The sequence below is a fragment of the Somniosus microcephalus genome, chromosome 6, assembly GCF_052327205.1.
Source record: "Somniosus microcephalus isolate GS21.2 chromosome 6, FLI_Smic_1.0, whole genome shotgun sequence".
Taxonomy (NCBI): Eukaryota; Metazoa; Chordata; class Chondrichthyes; order Squaliformes; family Somniosidae; genus Somniosus; species Somniosus microcephalus.
Window position 1 is genome coordinate 6,067,998 of NC_140992.1, and position 21,503 is coordinate 6,089,500.

At 43.4% G+C, this 21,503-nt stretch overlaps 1 protein-coding gene across 1 annotated transcript in view; it reads right to left on the reverse strand.

Annotated features, from left to right (window-relative positions):
- Positions 1 to 21,503, reverse strand: part of LOC147115399 (scavenger receptor cysteine-rich domain-containing protein DMBT1-like) — a 63,284-nt gene that overhangs the window by 23,813 nt on the left and 17,968 nt on the right. The window contains exons 4-6 of the mRNA XM_085989575.1: positions 20,360 to 20,680; positions 12,446 to 12,760; positions 5,357 to 5,662 (exon numbers count right to left, since the gene is read on the reverse strand). Coding sequence (XP_085845701.1) covers positions 5,357 to 5,662; positions 12,446 to 12,760; positions 20,360 to 20,680 — 942 coding nt within the window. The remainder of the gene's footprint in view (positions 1 to 5,356; positions 5,663 to 12,445; positions 12,761 to 20,359; positions 20,681 to 21,503) is intronic.

Consider the following 21,503-nt stretch of genomic DNA (forward strand, 5'->3'; position numbering starts at 1 on the left):
CCATTTTTTTTCCAGATGCCTAAGACTGGCAATATTACTGCTTTCGATAGCGATATACAGGATTGGACCACATATGTGGAAAGAGTGGAGGTATATTGCACAGCAAATGAAATAGAGGATGATAAAAAGGCATCAGTACCTCTAAATCTAATGGGCGCAAGGACCTACGGGCTGTTACGAAACTTAGTCACTCCAGCCAAACTGAAGGACAAGAATTTTAAGGAAATTGTTGATACCCTACAGGAGCACTTAAACGCAACACCATTGCTGATAGCGGAGCGATTCAAATTCTTCAGGAGGAATCAGCACAAGAATGAAAGTGATGGGCCTTCAATAACCACAAAACTAGAAGTTATAGACTTAAACAAGTTGGCTATTAATCACTAAGATCAGAGCTAACATCTCAACATGCCGACTGGTTCACAGGAATGAGTCATACAGATCCTGGGATCTTTATGTAAGAGAAGTCAGGGGCGGAGCCAAGAGCCAAGACCTGGAACCTTCCAGGTTAGTCAGGAAAGAGGAAGTGAAACTATACGCCGTGGGGGAGGGTAATATACATCAGTGCAAAACGAATACAGAATCAAGACAAACAGATTTCATTACAGAAAGTAACGCTGATTACCTCACCGAATTAAGGAGGCTGTCAAAGCACTGCCAATTCGTGGCAGGACTGGCAGATTTTCTTCGAGACAAATTCGTCTGCGGTCTCCAAAGTGAAGGAACACAGAAAAGGCTACTTTCTGAGAAAGATTTGACACTGGACAAGGCTTTCAGTGTGGCTGTATCATATGCAGCAGCCGCAAGAGGAGCTGCAGAGATACAGCAAAAGCCACAGGACTTCGGCACCCATGAAATGACACAGGGTTTCGAGAGATGTTATTGCTGCGGCAGATCCACAAATGATCAGAGGGACTGCTGGTTCACGGACAAAGCATGCAGGCAATGCGGAAAGATTGGACACATTGCACGTGTATGCCGATCTGGAAACAAAAAATCCACGGACAAGAAAAAAATCAATAAGGAAAAGTACAGAAAGGTGCAAATGATGACGGACAGTAGCTCCGAAGACCAGAAGAGCGATAGTGACTCCGGAAACAAGAGAGTAAGCTGTCTCAAATTACATAATGTAATTGCCAAAGAAGATTACCAGACCATTTGGGTTACCCTCACGATAGCTGGGTCCCCAGTTAAAATGGAGCTAGATACAGGATCGGCTCTGACCGTCATAAGTCGACGGGATTACGAGCGGCTATTTCCGCATATACCTTTGAAAGACACATCCATTATCTTGAAAACATATACGGGGCAGAAAGTATACCCCAAAGGGAAAATAAGGGTGCCTGTTGTATACAACGGCAAGGAAATACAGAAGTTGTATTTATACGTTCAGCAAGACGGTGGTCCACCGCTGTTGGGACGTGAATGGATCAGGAAGATACGTTTAGGCTGGCACTCCATTCAGGCACTGACGGTGACCAGTAAGAAAAAAAATGATGATGATGTCATACCTGAATGATTAAAAGACATCTTGGCCAACGCCAAGGAAGTGTTTCAACAGGAACTAGGAACCTTGAAAGGCGTCACCGCCTCAATAAAAGTGGACGATGCGGCAATTCCCAAGTTTTTTAAGGCAAGGCCGGTGCCATACGCAATTCGTCCAGCAGTCGAGGCAGAGCTGGAGAATTTGGAAAAGGCAGCCGTATTATCCAAGATAGATTGGAGCGAGTGGGCAACACCCATCATCCCGGTCATGAAGAAAACGTTGAATAATGATAAATCTGAAGAACAGTGAAAAATTCGCATCTGTGGGGACTTCAGGGTGACTGTCAACCTGGTCCTTCGCACGGTACAGTATCCTCTTCCGAGGATAGAAGATATTTTCGCCTCACTATCCGGAGGGAAATGTTTCACCAAAATTGACTTGGCACAGGCATATCTACAGATGGAGGTTGAAGAGGGCTCTAAAAAGTATCTCACGATAAATACACACAAAGGCCTGTACCAGTACAATCGACTGGTTTTCGGAGTAGCATCAGCTCCAGCTATCAGGCAAAGAGCTATGGAGCAAGTCCTCCAAGGGATTCCGGGGACTCAATGCTACCTAGACGACATCCTTGTAACAGGAGAAAACGACAACGAGCACCTTGCCAATTTGGAGCAGGTGCTCACTAGGCTGAAAGAACGGGGCCTACAAGCAAATCGCCCCAAGTGCGAATTTTTCCAGAAACAAATATCATATTGTGGCCACATACTTAACGAGGAAGGGTTGCATAAGTCACCTGAAAAAATTGAAGCGGTCATAAAAGCCCCAGCACCTGAAAATGTCTCACAATTAAGGTCGTTCCTGGGATTGATAAATTACTATCATAAATTTTTACCGAACATGTCAACTCTTCTGCACCCTCTTAACGAACGACTACAAACGGGAGTAATTTGGAAATGGAGCGAAGACTGTAAACGTGCCTTCCATAAATGCAAAGGCTTGATCACGTCCAAGGAAGTTTTGGCTAATTCCAACCCATCACTGCCAATCAGACTGGTGTGCGATGCATCCCCTTACGGCATAGGAGCTGTATTATCACATAGATTCCCTGATGGCTCGGAGAGGCCGATAGCTTTTGCGTCATGCTCATTGAACTCAGCTGAGCGTAACTGTGCCCAGATCGACAGGGAAGCACTCAGCCTGGCATGGGGAGTGAAGAAATTCAACCATTACCTACACGGACAAAAATTTACCTTGTTCACTGACCATCAACCCCTCATCTCCATATTCAACCCTGAAAAGTGTGTTCCCGTTATGACAGCGCAAAGGCTACAGAGGTGGTCCCTTTTCTTAGGGGCACACCAATATGAAATAGAATACAAAGGATCAAAACAGCATGGGAATGCTGATGGTTTATCGTGCCTACAGTTGCCAATGGTAGAAGAGGCACCTACAGTGGACTCAGTGGAGATGTTCCACTCAACCATAGTGGAATGTCTACCAGTAACAAATTCTGCCATTGAAAAGGAAACGAGAAATGACCCGACTCTCTCATGAGTCTACGATTTAACGGTGAAGGGATGGCCAGCACATGGCGAACCACTGTTGCCAGCATTCTCGCAAAGAAGAGAACAGCTGCCAGTGTGCCGAGGAACCTTGATGTGTGGATCCAGAGTGGTGATTCCACCCAAACTCCAAGATAAAGTGCTAAAGGAGCTTCACGAGGGGCATCTGGGTGGAGTGAAAATGAAGAACCAAGCCAGAGCGTTTGTGTGCTGGCCAGGTATCGATGGAGACATCGAAGAAATGACCAAGAGCTGCCTAGGATGCCAGAAGGTCCAAAACGCCCCACCACAATCCGTGGGAGTGGCCATCATCTCCATGGCAAAGGGTACACATCGACTTTGCTGGTCCATTTATGGACTCAATGTTCTTAATCGCGGTTGATGCACACTCCAAGTGGCCGGAGGTAATAAAGATGTCCTCCACCACCACGGAAAAAACCGTCACAGTATTAAGGACCATATTTGCCAGGAATGGGCTGACTGAACAGATCTGTTCTGATAATGGGCCGCAATTTGTGTCCGAAGAATTCAGGAACTTCTTAAAAAAACAATGGGGTTAAGCATTACATGTCCGGCCCATACCATCCCGCCACCAATGGATTGGCTGAAAGGTTTGCCCAGACCTTCAAGAAGGCCATAAAGGCCATGGGTAATGAAGACATAAATCTACAGCATAAGGTAGATAACTTCTTGTTTGCATACAGGAATGCAACACATGTGGTTACAAACCAAACTCCCGCCATGATGTTATTCAATAGAAGCCTAAGAAGCCGGCTGGATTTGATCAAGCCAAACATCAGAAGGGACGTGGAGAACCGACAATTTCAAGGCATGAATGAAAGGCCAGCTAGAATCTTCCAGATAGGTCAACAAGTTTTGGCCCGGGACTACCGTACCGAGAAATGGCAGCCTGGAACTATTTGCACACGAATTGGACGGCTGATGTATACCGTGGACATTGGAGAAAGCATAATAAGATGCCATGCTGACCAGATCATAGAATCATCCGAAAAGGGACAACCTACACCACAACTCTATACGCCTAATGATGAAGCAGAGATACCCATAGTATCTACCTCCGATCCGGGGATACTGGAACCAGATGAACCTGACACTGGCATTCAAGCCGAATCGACCTTGCCAAAAGAACCTACTACACCACCAAAAACTACTACACCACCGAGGCTTTATCCAGACCGAGTCAGGAAGCCTCCAGAGAGACTGACTTATAATTGATTAACTGCAGCAAATGTGTGGATTATTGTTCTTGTAACATGTTAATTAATGCTTACTTAAAATGTTATGTACTGGTTGTCTAAAAGGGGAGGAATTGTGGTGTATGTGCCTTTAAGAGCCCCTGTGTACTGTAATGCCGGTAATGGCCACTCGGGCTATATAAGCCTGCATAGTGTCTTGTATCTGTTAGTTCACCTCCAGACTTTGTTCAGCAAAGACCTGTGAAACCAACTCCTGCAATCCGTGTCTCCATTAACACACGGATACAACAGTGGGAGTCCTGGGAGAGCCTGGCTACAGCCGTGCACATCTGTGCAGAGCTTGTCAGAGTTTGCATAAGCTCAATGCTGCAGAACACATTGACAGCAGAACTGTCAAAAACAATTTGCGCACGGTTCCTTCAAGGAATCCGGCTGATGACGCGTCCTCACGTGACATCAGACCTGCTTCCTTCAATTGGCCGGGAAAGCCGCTGAGCAGGCCTAACAAGCTCAATCAATGTAAAATTGTTTTCAAAGAGCGGGATGGAGCCAGCAGCGGGGTTGCATCCCACCACCGAACCCGGCCGCACCGGAACTGCCTCGTAAGTCGGAATCGCCGGCCTAGTGCAGACTGAGTTACACAACGCATTTGGGATTGAGGTGCATAACCAACTGTGGACTGAGGTATAAACACCCACTTAGGACTCAAGTATACACACTTAATTGGGATTGAGGTACCCCCTTGGGACTAAGGGAAACACATCGGTTTGGAATTGAGGTGAAAACAGCCGTTGGGGACATCAAATTTGATCCAATGTTGTATCCGGCGCATTTATATTTAGAGGCGGGCTCCTCACAGGAAGTGTTAAATTGGATTAATTCTAATTTCCTGCTGCTCAATGTGGAGAAATTGAACAGGAATAAATAAAGCTGGCAATCTGGTCATTGGACACCCGTCAGCCCGACTGTCTCTGTCTTTATGCCAATGTAAACTGAATATCACATTGCACGTATTTCTTTACATAAAAATAAAAAAACAATAATAATTATGAGAATATTTGACTGTAGTCAATGAATGAAGCACCTACCGGAGCAGATAACGCCAGCATCATTTCTGTGTGTGCACGGAGTGTGTCCCCATGCTGAAACGCGACAATCTCTCAAACGAATCTCATTACCGTTACATTCGCTGATATCCCTCCATATCGGACCCTTTCCCTCTCCAAAGAATGGTGTTGATACCGCGATCCCACAACCGAGCTGACTGCAGACCACAGCCGCATCCTGTAAATCCCAGTAAGTATCGCAGACCGTGCCCCAGGTGTCACCCAGTAGTATTTCCACTCTCCCTGAGCAGGTGCTCTCACCACCAACTAATCGCGGTCCTTTTTGTCCTGTGTGTAGAAACAATAAACATTATTGAGCTGATTTATTTTTCAGTGGAATGTTCTTCCCTCGTTTAACCTCACAAAAGTACAAAATTAGAATTGTTTAAACTGGAAAAGCTTTATATTTGGGCTAAGATTGAGTGAGAAATCCTGCAATGTGTGATAGTCACCGTGACCAACAATAACAGGTTCTCAAGGTATCCTTGACATCACTGTAACAATTAACATTGCACGGCAGCTCCGCAGTAAAAGGGAAGGAATGACTGGGGAATGCAACAGCTAGGACCGTTATTGAGAGCAAAGGTGAAAGAGGAGGCCCCGTAGTGGTAGATGATACCAATATTCTGAAGAATGGAAGAAGTAAACTAGACAGAAGTCATCAGGTGACGGAAAGCTTTGGTCTTTTATTAGCCCGAATACCGTAGAACTAAAGGGAATAAATACAGTTCTCTGCAGCCAAGAGCGAGAGTCGAGATGGCTGTGTTGCCTGCCTGGTGCCCGGGTTTGGGACATTTGCTCTGGGCTGGAGAGGAACTTGCAGTAGGAGGGGACGGAGCCAGTGGCCATGGTCCACATAGGTACCAACGACATAGGTAGAACTAGGAAAGAGGTTCCGCTGAGAGAGTAAGAGCAGCTAGGAGTTAAATTAAAAAGCAGAACCTCAAGGGTACTTATGCCTGCATTATTACCAGAGTCAGGAGCAAATTGGCATAGTGTAAATAAAATTAGAGGGACGAATGCGTAGCTCAAAGACTGGTGTGGGAGAAATGGGTTTCGATTCCTGGGGCACTGGCACCAGTACTGGGGAAAGTGGGATCTGTATCGTTGGGATGGTCTTCACCTGAACCGTGCTGGGACCAGTGTTCTGGCGAGTCGTATAACTAGGGTGGTAGAGAGGGCTTTAAACTAAATAGTGGGGGCAAGGGATCAAATTTGGGAAGATGTGGTAAATCAAAGAGTAGAGACAAGGCAAGAGAGAAAGGTATAAATATAGGAAATGATAAACAGACAGTGACAGGAAGGGATAGAGAGTACAAATGTAAGAGTTAAGGTTAAGTTAAGGTTAGAGGTTACAAAAATAATAAAATGACAAAACAAAAGGCTCTGTATCTGAATGCACGTAGCATTCGAAACAAAACAGATGCACTGATAGTGCAAATAGAACTAAGTAAGTACGATCTGATAGCCATTACAGAAACTTGGCTACAGGATGACATAGATTGGGACCTGAATATTGAAGGGTACATGACATTGAGGAAGGACAGGATGCTAGGAAAAGATGGAGGGGTGGCCATGTTAATTAATGATGGTACTGGCAAAATAGGGAGGGATGACCTAAGTTCAGGAAACCAGGATGTAGAAGCGGTTTGGGTAGAGATGAGAAAAGATAAAGGCAAGAAGTCACTTGTGGGAGTGGTGTACAGCCCCCCCTAACAGTAACTACACGGTAGGATGGAGTATAAAGCAAGAAATAATGGGAGCTTGTCAGAAAGGTACGGCAATAATCATGGGGGAAATTAATCTACATATAGATTGTAAAAATCAGATGGGCAAAGGTAGCCAAAATGAGGAGTTCATAGAACGTTTTCGGAATAGTTTCGTAGAACAGCACGTTCTGGAGCTAACCAGAGAGCAGCCCATACTAGACCTGATATTGTGCAGCGAGATAGGATTAATTAATGACCTCATAGTGAAGGCGCCCCTAGGTAGCAGCGATCATAATGATTGAATTTTACACTCAGTTTGAGGGAGAGAAGAGTGTGTCCAAGACTAATATTTTAAACTTAAAAAGGGCAATTATGAGGGCATGAAAGCAGAGCTAGCTAAAGTGAACTGGCAAATTAGGTTAAGGGATAGGTCATTAGAGTTGCAGTGGTAGACATTTAAGGGGATGTTTCAGAATACGCAGAATATATATATTCCAAAGAGAAAGAAAAATTCCAAGGGGAGGACCCACCTTCCGTGGTTAACTACAAAGGTTAAAGATAGTATCAAACTAAAGAAAAAGCATATAATTGCGCAAAGATGGGTGGCAGGTCATAAGATTGGACAGAACATAAACAACAGCAAAGAATGACTAAAAGATTAATGAGGAGAGAGAAATTAGAGTACGAGAGAAAGCTAGCTAGAAATATAAAAACAGATAGTAAGAGTTTCTATAGGTATTTTAAAAAGCAAACAGTTAACAAAGTGAGCGTTGGTCCTATAAAACGTGAGTCTGGGGAATTAATAATAGAAAATAAGGAGATTGCAGTTGAATTGAACAGGTATTTTGCATCGGTCTTCACGATAGAGGATACAAGAAACATCCCAGAAATAGCTGTAAATCAGGAAATGGAAGGGAAGGAAGAACTCAAGAAAATTACAATCATCAGGGAAGTGGTACTGAGCAAATTGTTGGAGCTGCGGGCTGACAAGCCCCGGTCTTGAAGGACCTCATCCTCGGGTCTTGAAAGAAGTGGCTAGTGAGATAGTTGATGTGTTGGTTTTAATTTTCCAAAATTCCCTAGATTCGGGGAATGTTCCAATAGTTTGGAAAATAGCGAATGTAACTCCTTTATTCAAAAAGGGAGGGAGACAGAAATCAGGAAACTACAGGCCAGTTAGCTTAACATCTGTCAAAGGGAAAATGTTAAAAGTTATTATTAAAGACGTTATAGCAGGGCACTTAGAAACGTTCAAGGTAATCAGGCAGAGTCAACATGGTTTTATGAAAGGGAAATCATGTTTAACCAATTTATTGGTGTCCATTGAGGAAGGAAAATGTGCTGTGGATAAAGCGGGACTGGTGGATGTGCTGTCCTTAGATTTCCAGAAGGCATTTGATAAGGCACCACATCAAAGGTTATTGCGGAAAATAAAGCTCATGGTGTAGGGGGTAACATATTGGCATGGATAGAAGATTGGTTAGCTAACAGGAAACAGAGAGTAGGCATAAAAGGGTCATTTTCAGGTTGGCAAAATGTAACGAGTGGTGTGCCACAGGGATCAGTGCTGGGGCCTTAACATGTTTTAAATGCTGAAATACTATTCAATGTTGCTGTTCAGTGAGACTTATGTGTTCTTGTACAGCAAACATGGAAAGTTAGCATGCAGTTGCACCAAGCAATTAGGAAGGCAAATGGCAATCTGGCCTTTATTGCAAAGGGCTGGAGTACAAGAGTAAGGAAGTCTTACTGCAATTGTACTGGGCATTGGTGCGATCACATCTGGAGTACTGTGTACAGTATTGGTCTCCTTATTTAAGGAAGGATGTAAATGCGTTGGAAGCAGTTCAGCGAAGGTTTACTAGACAGATACCTGGAATGGGCTGGTTGTCTTATTAGGAAAAGTTGGACAGGCTAGGCTTGTATCCGCTGGAGATTAGAAGAGTAAAAGGTGAATTGATTGAAACATATAAGATCCTGAGAGGGCTTGACAGTGTGGATGTGGAGAGGATGTTTCCTTTTGTGGGAGAATGTAGAACTAGGGATCAATGTTTAAAAATAAGGGGACGCCCATTTAAGACAGAGATGAGATGATTTTTTTCTCACAGAGCGTCGTGAGTCTTTGGAACTCTCTTCCCCAGAGGGCGGTGGAAGCAGAGTGTTTGAATATTTTTAAGGCAGAGGTAGATAGATTCTTGATAAGCAAGGGGGTAAAAGGTTATCGGGGGTTGGTGGGAATGGGGAGTAATCAGATCAGCCAAAATCTTATTGAATGGCGGCGCAGGCTGGAGGGATCGAGTTGCCTACTCCTGCACCCAATTCGTATGTTCCTATGTATGTTCTTATGAATATGAGGGTCAAAGGCAGTCGATTGGTTGAAAGTCCTGGAAAAGCATAAGGTACAGTAGGAAAGGGTATGATGAATTTTCCTTTGAAACATGGAGCAAAAGTGGCGCCAGGGAAGGAAGCTGTACGAACGGTGAATGGGGGTTGGGGGTTGGGGCGGGACTCCAGAAATTGTATTTTTCTGATTCATTTTTTGGGGAGAAGAACAAGTCCATCAGAAACCACGACGTTTTAATGTAACCATTATCCGCACTAGACTTGGCTGCAATTTGAGGCTCTGTATCATGCCAAAAATAGTGCTGAACCAAGGGGCTAATAAAACTGAGGAAATCAAAGTAATTAATATCAGTAGCGAAACAATATTTAAGAAACTAAAATCCGACAAATCCCCTGGAACTGATGGCCCACATCTTAAGTTTCTAAAAGCGGTGGCTGCAGAGCTAGTGGATGCATTGGTTGTGATCTTCGAAAATTCCCTAGATTCTAGAATGGTTGCAGCGGATTGGAAGTTAACAAATGTAACCTCACTATTCAAGAAAGGAGGGAGAGAGGAAACAGGGAACTATAGGCCGTCGTCGGGAAAATGCTGGAATTTATTATTAAGGAAGTGGTAACAGGGCACTTAGAAAATCATAATATGATTAGGCAGAGTCAATATGATTTTAAGAAAGGGAAAGTGTGTTTGACAAATTTATTAGAGTATTTGTGGATGTAACTAGCAGTGCAGATAAAGGGGAAACAGTGGAAGTAATATGTTTGAATTTCCAAAGGGCATTCGATAAGGTGCCACGTATAAGGTTGCTGCACAAGATAAGAGCTGGTGGGGTTGAGGGTAATGTATTAGTATAGATAGAGGATTGGTTAACGGGCAGAAAACAGAAAGTGTGGATAAACAGGTCATTTTCCGGTTGTCCGGCTGTAACTAGTGGGGATCCACAGGGATCAGTGCTTGGGCCTCAGCTACTTACAATCTATATTAATGACTTAGATGAAGGGACAGAGTAAAATGTATCCAAGATTTCTGATGATACAAAGCTAGGTAGGAAAATAAGCTGTAAGGAGGAAACAAAGAGTCTGCAACGGGATATAGACAGGTTATGTGAATGAGCAATAAGGTGGCAGATGGACTAAAATGTGGGGAAATGTGAGGTAGGAAGAATAGAAAAACATAATGGCCCAGAAATTCGGGTCTCCACGGGTCAGTACGCATGGGGTACTCACCTGTAAGCCCAATGGACGTGCCGGTTTCGTGCATGCACTGCGCATGCGCGGGTAACCGGCACTTCTGTTCCCCTGAAAGGAGGGGTTAAGAGGTGGAACACGTGCACAGGAGAGGCAGCGCGTGCGCATTGAACTTACGTTTTTTTTTCCAGGTTTTCTGGGGAGGATAAGTCTCCAGAAGTTAGACATGTAAAACGCAATTGCAAGGCCTGCTTTATACAAGGTAAGTGGTGAATTAATTTTTAAAAATTTAAAAATTCCACAGGTTTATTATTTTTTAATACTTTAAAGAAAGGTACGTTTATTTTTAGCCCCGTTCGAAAATAAAATTATATTTTTCAAAAATTTAAGTTATTGTTTAAAATAGTTATTTCATGCAATTTATAGTTCATTTTAAAAATATGATTTTTTAAAATTTATTTGAAGATTTCGTGATGTTTTGGGGCTTATAGTATTTATACGTTTGACAGGTCAAACTTATGAATGAAGCATTCCCTGCTACCATTGGCTCTCCATGCCCCACGTGATCCCAGGGGACGCATCGAACTAACTGCGCCCGTGGGATATGCAAGCACTGCGCGCCAGCAGTTGGAGGAGGCCCAGGATTGGAATTCCACGGGGTCCCACAGCTCAACGGCTGGCGCGCAAGATAAGTGCAGGTCGGGGGCTTGCGCCTGCGGGAAACCCCCGATCGGAATTTCTGGGCTATCGTGTTTTAAATGCTGAGAAACTATTCAATGTTGGTCTTCAGAGAAACGTATGTGTTCTCGTACAGCAAAAATGGAAAGTCAGCATGCAGTTAAAGCAAGCAATTAGGAAGGCAAATTGCATTCTGGCCTTTATTGCAAAGGGTTGGAGTACAAGAGTAAGGAAGTCTTACTGCAATTGTGCAGGGGTTTGATGAACCCACACCTGGAGTATGGTGTACAGTTTTCGTCTCCTTATCTGAGGAAGGATACACTTGCCTTAGATGTGCTGCAATGAAGGTTCACTAGATTGATCCCTGGGATGAGAGGGTTGTCTATGGAAAGAGACTGCGTAGGTTGGGCCTGTCCTCCCTGAAGTTTAGAAGAATGAGAGGTGATCTCATTGAAACATATAAAATTCTGAAGGGGATTGACATGGTAGATGCTGAGAGGTTATTTCGCCTGGCTGTAGAGTCTAGAACTAGGGGGCATAGTCTCAGGAAAAGGGTTTGGCCATTTAATACTGAAATGAAGAGGAATTTTTTCACTCAGAGGGTTGCTAATCTTTTGAATTCTCTAGTTGAAAGGGCTGTGGATGCTGTGTCGTTGAGGAAATTGAAGGCTGAGACAGATATAAATTTGGACTCATGGGGAAACAATGGATATGGGGATCGGGCGGGAAAGTAGAGTTGACATTGAATATCAGCCATGATCTTGTTGAATGTCGGAGCAGGCTCGAGGCGGCGTATGGCCTACTCCTGCTCCTAATTCTTACGTCTTATGTATTATTCTATTGACTCTCCTGTGCTTTGGGATGAAATTCATGTGTTTATTTTAAACTGCAAATGTTTATATTAAAACGGTGAATAAAGAATTTCGATACGAACAGTCTACGTGATATCACAGCGTCATTTCCAGCCGCCGATGTTAAAATGGCAGCTGCAGTGTAGGTCTGATGCTGAACTTCAACGATGTTTCTCAAATAAATGATAGACGTTTAGAGATAAAGGGTATTGAATCTATTAGAGAAACTGCACAGACGTTAAGCTATCTGTGGGCTGCCTGCATCTCTATCTGAATCCAAATGTACCAATGAATGAAGCACCTACCGGAACAAATGACACTGACATCATTTCTGTGCGTGCAGTTGTGCTGATTTCTTGGTGCAGTGGCGCAGTCCCAAAGGCTGGTCTCATTACCCTGACATTCATAAGTATCCTGCCATATAGGACCACTGCCCTCTCCAAAGTGAGCCCCCCCGGGTACTGATAACACGTCCCCACATTTCAGTGCTGCACACACCACACGGGCATCCTGTGAATCCCAGTGTGAATCACACAGAGTGCCCCAGGTCTCTCCATATTGTATCTCCAATCTTCCAGCGCATCCGTCAGCTCCGCCAACCAGCCTCGGCTGTCTGTGTCCTGTTGTTTTTAAACAGATGGTGAAAAAATCTTCAGAACAATTTGTTTGAATAAACAGCATAAAACAAGAACATTTGTTTTACTGGTATTGTCTGCCTTGTGTTCAAACCCGCATTTCACCATTTAATATAATGCACATTTCAATATTTTTAGTTCTTCAAAATAGTTTATAGTTTTTTATGCAATTTTCCAGGAACCACAGGGTTCAGTTGAAAACATTTAGTTCCTGGAATCGCCGAGCTGCGATCTCATTCGATCTTGCCCTTTGTATTCTAACCTTTCGGGTAATTTCTGAAGTCCCAGTGACAAGAATAAAATCTCAGGAGGCCGTCCGATATCAGCGTGAAACAAGACCAGAATTTCAACATGTCACACCGGAGAATACACCAGAATTGTATTCTCACTATTTGAATCTTAAAACTATCTGTTGGGATAAAATGCTTGTAATCATTGAAGTGTTACTGTAATCGCTAGCAATAAAGCTATTTAAATCGTTAAGTAGTTTCTGTAATCTGTCACAATGAAATGTTAGAATAATTGATCGTCATAATTAAAAGAGTATTTGATCCGTGTGACCATTCATCACTTTACAACTGGTCTCAACTAATTTATAAGCCATCAATATCTAATAAACCCTTTAAAATACTGAACTTCTGACAAATAACAATCAAAAGAACCTCGAGATTAAATGTAAGACACGGGCGACAACTCGTAGTGAACACGTTAGTGTAAATACAGATAGCTTATGTCTTTTCTATTCCAACAGATTTACCACGAAGCCACTGTATTTTGTATTCTTTGGATTGGGTACACGAACGCTTTCTCCATATCGGCAATGCTGTACATGAAGTCACTAAATTAACTTGTTGCTATGAACGAGATTATTTAGTATCCAAAATCTTTAGACTCCATCTCTCATTACAACATTAGGCTGACCTTGTCAACCACACAGCTTGGAACAGAGTGTAAACGTGCGAGTTTGCTGAGTAAGGGAATGAATCTTAAGGGTTAATTATTCTATATAAAGTCTAGTCTTGTGTGCTTGAAATTAGCATTTAATTTAAAATTACTGTTTTTAAGTTTAGTTTTTTCCAGGCTTGGGCATGACAAAGCAAGCTCTGCTGGAGAGCGGTTGGGACTAGTTAATTAATTAACTGGTATAACTGGTCTGGATTTGCAACTTCCAGAGAGTTGACTCATAAATCTCAGTCATATAAATAAGGAAGACTAGAGTGCAGTTTTTCACGGAGTGCAGCTTGGAACAGAGTGTAAACATGCGAGTTTGGTGGAGTAAGGGAGTTCGGTGAGGAGGCGAGGGAGGTGCTCATTTCTTCTTTTTCTGTCTTTGTCAGCCTCCAGGAGTGCAGGAGTTAAAAATGAGCACGAGAGGGGACAGAAAACCAGTGGTTTGGCTCTGTGAAACTCACCAACTGCATTCGGAGAAAAATAACAGGTGACATCACAGGGAAAAGGCAGAGGCAGCGGACCTGAGCGTTAGCGAGAGTGGCGGATGAGCAAATAAACAGCGTGGCAGAACAAGGCCCGAGAGCAGAGTCAGTGGTCCTGACAACAAAAATAAGGAGTGACGTCACAGGAAAGCATGGATGTGATTGGTTGGTCAGTATTGCTTTCTTTTATTGGGCATTGTTTTAAATTAAGAGCCGGGAATAAAAACGAAACGTTCAAGACTTAAACACTTAATTAATTAAATACATCATAGATTGCAGGGCAGGCGATGTGTTATTGCTGCAACATGTGGGAGCTGCTGGACAAAATTCAGGCCCACAGCAGCAACATTTGCATTAAGTTTTGGTTGCTCGAGGAAATTCTGCTCTGTGTTGATGAGCTGGAGTCAGAGCTTCAAACACTGAGGCACATCAGGGAGGGGGAGAGCTACCTGGACGCTGTGTTCTAGGAGCCAATCACACCACTTAGATTAATTAATTCAAATGTGGTCCGTGGTCAGGGACATGTGTGTGTGACTATGAGCGAGGCAGGTATGGGGAAACAAGAGGTAGTGGTGGACGAGCCTTAGCCGTTGCTCTTGCCCAACAGTTATGAGGTTCTTACTCTCTGTGTGGGCGAGAGCATGGTCTACAATGAGGATGAGCAAACTGACAAGAGCACTGTGGTACAGGGAGCCATTCAAGTGGAGGGAGCAAAAAGAAATGTGGTAGAGGTAGGGGACAGTACAGTTAGGGGGATAGATACTGTTCTCTGCAGCCGAGAGCGTGATTCCCGAAGGCTGTGTTGCGTGCCCGGTGGCAGGGGAAAGGACATCTCCTCTGGGCTAAACAGGAACTTAGAGTGGGAGGGGAAAGATCCAGTTGTCGTGGTCCATGTAAGTACCAACAGCATAGGTAGGACAAAGAAAGAAGTTCTGCTAAGGGAGTATGAGCAGCTAGGGGCTAAATTAAAAAGCAGAACCACAAAGGTAATAATCTCTGGATTACTACCTGAGCCACGTGAAAAGTTGATTAGAGTAAATAAGATCAGTGAGATGAACGAGTGGCTCAAAGATTGGTGTGGGAGAAATGGGTTTCGATTCCATGGGCACTGGCAACAGTATTGGGATAAGCGGGAGCTGTTCCATCGTGATGGGTTTACTTTGAACCAGGCTGGAACGAGTGTTTTGGCGAATGGAATAACTAGGGCTGTAGATAGGGCTTTACACTGAATTGTGGGGGTGGGGGGATATACAGCGTGGAAATTTAAAAAGTAAAAGCGAAATGAGAAGCTAAAAATGCAAGGTAGCGATAGGGGTAATGATAACCAGAGTGTGAAAGGAAGGGAGAGAGCATTTACACATACGAGTGCATCAGAAAGAGGGGCCAGAGTGGGGAAAAACGGTTAAAAAAATTAAAAGCTCTAAATCTTAACGCATGCAGCATTCGTAACAAATTAGAAGAGTTCACAGCACCAATAGAAATAAATGGGTATGATCTGATAGCCATTGCAGAGACCTGGTTGCAAGGTGGCCATGGCTGGGGCCTCAATATTCAGGTGTATTTGCCATTTCGTAATGAGAGGCAGAAAACAAAAGGAGGTGGTTTAGCACTGTTAATAAGGGATGAGATCAGGGTAGTAATGAGAAATGATATTGGCCTAGAAGATCAAGATTTAGAATCAGTTTGGGTGGAGATAAGAAATAATAAGGGTAAAAAGTCATTGGTGGGAGTGGTCTACATGCCCCCAAATAGTAGCCACACTGTAGGATAGCGAATAAATCAGGAAATAATAGAGGCTTGTAAGAAAGGTACGGCTATAATCATGGGAGATTTTAATCTTTATATTGATTGGACAAAGCAAATTGGCAAAGGTAGACTTGAGGAAGTGCCAATAGAGAGTATACGGGATGGTTTCTTGGAAAAATATGTTGTGGAACCAACGAGGGAGAAAACTATTTTAAATCTGGTAATGTGTAGCGAGTCTGGATTAATTAACGATCTCGAAGTGAACGATCCTCTTGGGAAGAATGATCATAGCATGAAGAATTTCAAATTCAGTTTGAGGGTGAGAAATTTAGGCCTGAAACTAGTGTCCTGAACTTAATCAAAGGTAATTACAAAGGTATGAAGGCAGACTTGGTTAAAGTAGACTGGGAAAATATATTACAGGATAAGACTGTGGAAAACCAGTGGCAAACATTTAAGGAGATATTTCATAACTCTCAGCAAAGATATATTCCAGTGAGAAAGAAAGACTCTAAGAGAAGGATGAACCATCCCTGGCTAACTAAGGAAGTAAAGGATTGTATCAAATTGAAAAAAAAGCATACACTATTGCAAAGCATAGTCAAAGGCCAGAGGATTAGAAATTTTTAAAAACCAGCAAAGGACGACTAAATATTGATAAAGAGAGAGAAGATAGCTAATGAAAGTAAGCTAGCAAGAAAAAAACAGACAGTAAGAGTTTCTACAGGTATATAAAAAAGAAGGGAGTAGCTAAAGTAAACGTTGGTCCCGGAGAGGGTGCTTCTGAGGAATTAATAATGGGAAACAGGGAAATGGTGGCGACTTTGAACAAATATTTTGCATCAGTCTTCAAGGTAGAAGACACTAAAAGCATCCCAATAATGGAAAATCAAGGGCTGGTTGGGGTGCAGGGGGAATTAAAACAATCACTATCACTAGACAAAGGTTATAATACAAAGGGCAAGAGAAACTAATGGGACTAAAGGTGGACAAGTCCACTGGACCCGATGGCCTGCATCCTAGAGTCTTAAAAGAGGCGGCTGCAGAGATTTTGGAAGCATTGTATGTAATATACCAAAATTGCCTGGATTCTGGAGAGGTCCCAGCGGACTGGAAAACCGCAAATGTAACGCTCCTACTTAAGAAAGAAGGGAGACAAAAACCAGGCAACTATCGACCAGTTAGCCTAACATCTGTCATGGAGTCCATCATTAAGGAAGTGATATTTAGAAAATCAAAATATAGTCAAGCAGAGTCAGCATGGTTTTAGAAACATATAAGATAGGAGCAGGAGTAGGCCATTCGGCCCCTCGAACCTGCTCTGCCATTCAATGAGATCATGGCTGATCATCCAAATTCAGTACCCTGTCCTTGCCTTCTCCCCATATCCCTTGATCCCTTTAGCCTTAACAAGTATATCTAACTCCTTCTTGAATATATTTAACGAATTGGCCTCCATTGCCTTCCGTGGTAGAGAATTCCACAGGTTCACCACTCTCTGGGTGAAGAAATTCCTCTCATCTCTGACCTAAATGGCTTACCTCTTATCCTTAGACTGTGACCCCTGGTTCTGGACTCCCCGGCCATCGGGAACATCCTTCCTGCATCTAGTCTGTCTAGTCCTGTTAGAAATGTATAAGTTTCAATGAGATCCCCTCCCATTCTTCTAAACTCCAGCGAGTATGACCCCAATCGACCCAATCTCTTCTCATACGTCATTCCTGCCGTCCCAGGTATCAGTCTGGTGAATCTTCGCTGCATTCCCTCCATGGCAAGAACATCCTTCCTCAGATAAGGCGACCAAAACTGCACACAATACTCAAGATCTGGTCTCACGAAGGCCCTGTACAATTGCAGCAAGACATCCTTGCTCCTGTACTCGAACCCTCTCGCTACGAAGGCCAACATACTATTTGCCTTCTTAACCGCCTGCTGCACCTGCATGCTTACCTTCAGCGACTGGTGCACAAGGACACCCAGGTCTCGTTGCACTTCCCCTTCTCCCAATCTATTGCTATTCAGATAATAATCTGCCCTGCTGTTTTTGCCACCAAAGTGGATAACCTTGCATTTATCCACATTATACGGCATCTACCATGCTTCTGCCCAATCACCCATTTATGAAAGGGAAATCATGTTTGACAAATTTGCTGGAGTTCTTCGACGATGTAATGAGCAAGATGGATAAAGGGCAACCAGTAGATGTCGTGCATTTGGATTTCCGGAAGGCATTCTATATGGTGCAACTAAAAGGTTACTATACAAGATAAGAGCTCACGGGGTAGCGGTGATATATTGGCATGGATAGAGGATTTGCTAACTAACAGAAAACAGAGAATCGGGATAAATTGGTTCATTTTCAGGTTGGCAAACTGTAAATAGTGGGGTGCTGCAGGGATCAGTGCTGGGGCCTCAACATTTTACAATCTATATTAATGACTTGGATGAAGGGGCCGAGTGTAATGTAGCCAAATTTGCTGATGATAAAAAGATGGGTAGAAAAGCAAATTGTTTAGAGGATGCAAAGAATATCCAAAGGATATAGATAGGCTAAGTGAGTGGTGAAAATCTGGCAGCTGGAATTTAATGTGGGAAAATGCGAGGTTATCCACTTTGGTAGGAAAAAGAGAAACGCAAATTATTATTTACATGGGGAGAGGTTACAAAATGCTGAGCTACAGAGGGATCTGGGTGTCCTTGTACATGAATCACAAATCGTTAGCGTGCAGGTACAGCAATTAATTAGGAAGGCAAATGGAGTGTTGGCCTTTATTGCAAAGGGAATGGAATATAAAAGTAAGGAGGTCCTGTTACAAATCTACAGGGCGTTGGTGAGACCACACCTGGAGTACTGCGTACAGTTTTGGTCTCCTTTTTTAAGGAAGGATATACTTGCATTGGAGGCAGTTCAGAGAAGGTTCACGAGGTTCATTCCAGAGATGAAAGGATTGTCTTATGAAGAAAGGTTGAGCAGGTTGGTCTTATATTCATTGGAGTTCAGGAGAATGAGAGGGGATCTTATCGAAGCAGATAAGATTCTGAAGGGGCTTGACAGGCTAGTTGCAGAAAGGATGTTTCCCCTCGTGGAGGAATCTAGAGCTAGGGGTCATAATTGCAGAATAAGGGGGTACCCTTTTAAATCGGAAATTAGCAGGAATTTCTTCACTCAGAGGGTCGTGAGTCTTTGGAATTCTCTTCGCAAGAGAGCTGTGGAGGCTGGGTCATAGAATATATTTAAGGTAGAGATAGACAGATTTTTGAACGATAAGCAAATCAAAGGTTATGGGGAGCGGGCAGGGAAGTGGAGTTGAGGCCGAGGTCAGATCAGCCGTGATCTTATTTAATGGCGGAGCAGGCTCGAGAGGCCAAATGACCTACTCCTGCTCCTACGTCTTATGTTCTTATGTCTTATGTTGTAATTTACCAGCTGTTCTCTGTAACACTGCGTCCCAGCACCTCAACAATCAGCTCCGTGTAAAGGTGTTTCATGTCGCTTTTAGATCCTCTTTTTACAACCTTACTCGCGCTGGACTATCGCACTTTTCAGAATGTCTAGGAGTCATGTTTGTGATTCCGAAGCGTAAAAAGATGTGTTGTTGTAGCAGTACACTGATTGAAATATCACAACTAAATTTCCATTTCCATCAATCAGGAGTTTAAAAAATCGCGTCTTCCGAATTTTTTATGCATGGTTCTTAGGCATTGTTATGAAATATTCCTTTTCAATTCTTTATTTGGCTGCATATAGTGACGCCACTATTCGAGACCGGAAAGATTGGTCCCGGGACTAATTCCCTGGCAAATCACTGCTCTAAGAAACTTGGATTGGCATTATTTTGTATTATGTAACCGTTCACCACTACTGCCTTTTGCTGGCAAAATAATATGTTTACTATGTAACTCTTGTCCACTCACTGCAAGTTGCCGAATATAGATAAATAATCAATATGTATCATGTCACTATCCTCCACTGACTGCATTTCCCTGGTGAACTAATCCTGCTGTACTCTGGAGACTGTTTGCTGTAGTTTATGAGTACATTAAAGTCGTTCGTCCCGTCCCACCTCTAACTCATTGGCTGACACAGCAGTGTCAATATTCAATCTGTTTTTATTCCAACCAGAGTAAGGCTGCCCTCAGTTCATATTCCTGGTGAAAGGACAGCAAGTTGTAAAAGGATTTTCTTATTTTGGTTACATGTCTAACGAAATGCATAATTTATAAATCTATAAAATAGTAACCGTGCTTACATTCTTCCTCTGAAACTGTCGGCTTTCAAAGTGAGTTCAATAACTTTCCGTATTTTAAAACGGCACGTTCGTGTCCAATATGTCAGGCTCAGTGCAGTGGGATGGAATGTAGTCACTTCAGCTATTTTCTAACATATTTCAGGCAGGAGAATTACCTGAACAAACGACACCAGCTGCTTCATCATCCTTAGAGCAGTTACTGTGAGTCAGCACTTTTAACTCACAATTCCAGGGGTCGTCCTCGGTGCCGTTGCAGTGAATTTCATACTGAAACATAGGCCAGTTTCCAACCCCAAACGGGGAATTCCCTGATGCAGATACAGCGTCGCCACAGCCCAGGTATTTACAAAAAACGCGAGCCTCGTTCATATCCCACATTCGACCACACAAACTGCGCCAGCCACCATGGGAGCTACTGGCCTGAATATTTCCAGCACAAGGGCTTCCTCCTCCCACCAGCGTCATCGATTGCTTGACTGTTGTGAAAGAAATGCAGTTTTAGATTATTCACCATAAATACATTACACCGATTTAAACAGGAGACACCGAGCTTCTAGTTCAAAGTCATCTACACAACAGATATTTGTTCTATTCATTCACGAGATGTGGGCGTCGCTAGCAAGCCCAACATTTATTGCACATCCCTAATTGCCCTTGAGAAGCTGGTGGTGAGTCGTCTTCTCGAACTTATGCAGTTTTTGTGGTGAGGATACTCCCATAATGTTGTTAGGTACGGAGCTCCAGGATTTTGACCCAGCGCCGATGAATGAACGGCCATATAGATTCAAGTCAGGATGGTGTGTAACTTAGAGGGCAACCTGGAGGTGGTGTTGTTCCCATGCAACTGCTTCCGTTTTCCTTCTAGGTGGTACAGGTCGCGGCTTTGCAAGGTGCTGTCGAAAAAGCCTTGAGTAGTTTCTGCAAAGCGTGTTCTAGATGGCACACACTGCAGCCCAAGTTGCACTAATGGCGGAGGGAGTGATTGCTTCACGTGGTGGATGGGGTGCCGATGAAGTGGGCTGCTTTGTTTTTGATGATGTTGAGATTCGTGAGTGTTGGAGCTACACTCATCCACGCAAGTGCCGAGTATTCCATTACAGACCTGACTTATGTCGTTTTGGGGGTTGTAATGTATTTGGGGAGTAAGGAGTGGAGTCGCTTGCCGCTGAATAACCAGCTTCTGACCTGCTGTTGTAAGCACAATATTTATGTGGCTGCGCCAGTTTAGTGTTTGGTCAATGGTAACCCCCAGGATGTTAATGGTGGTGATTCGACGATGGAAATGTCATTGAATGTCAT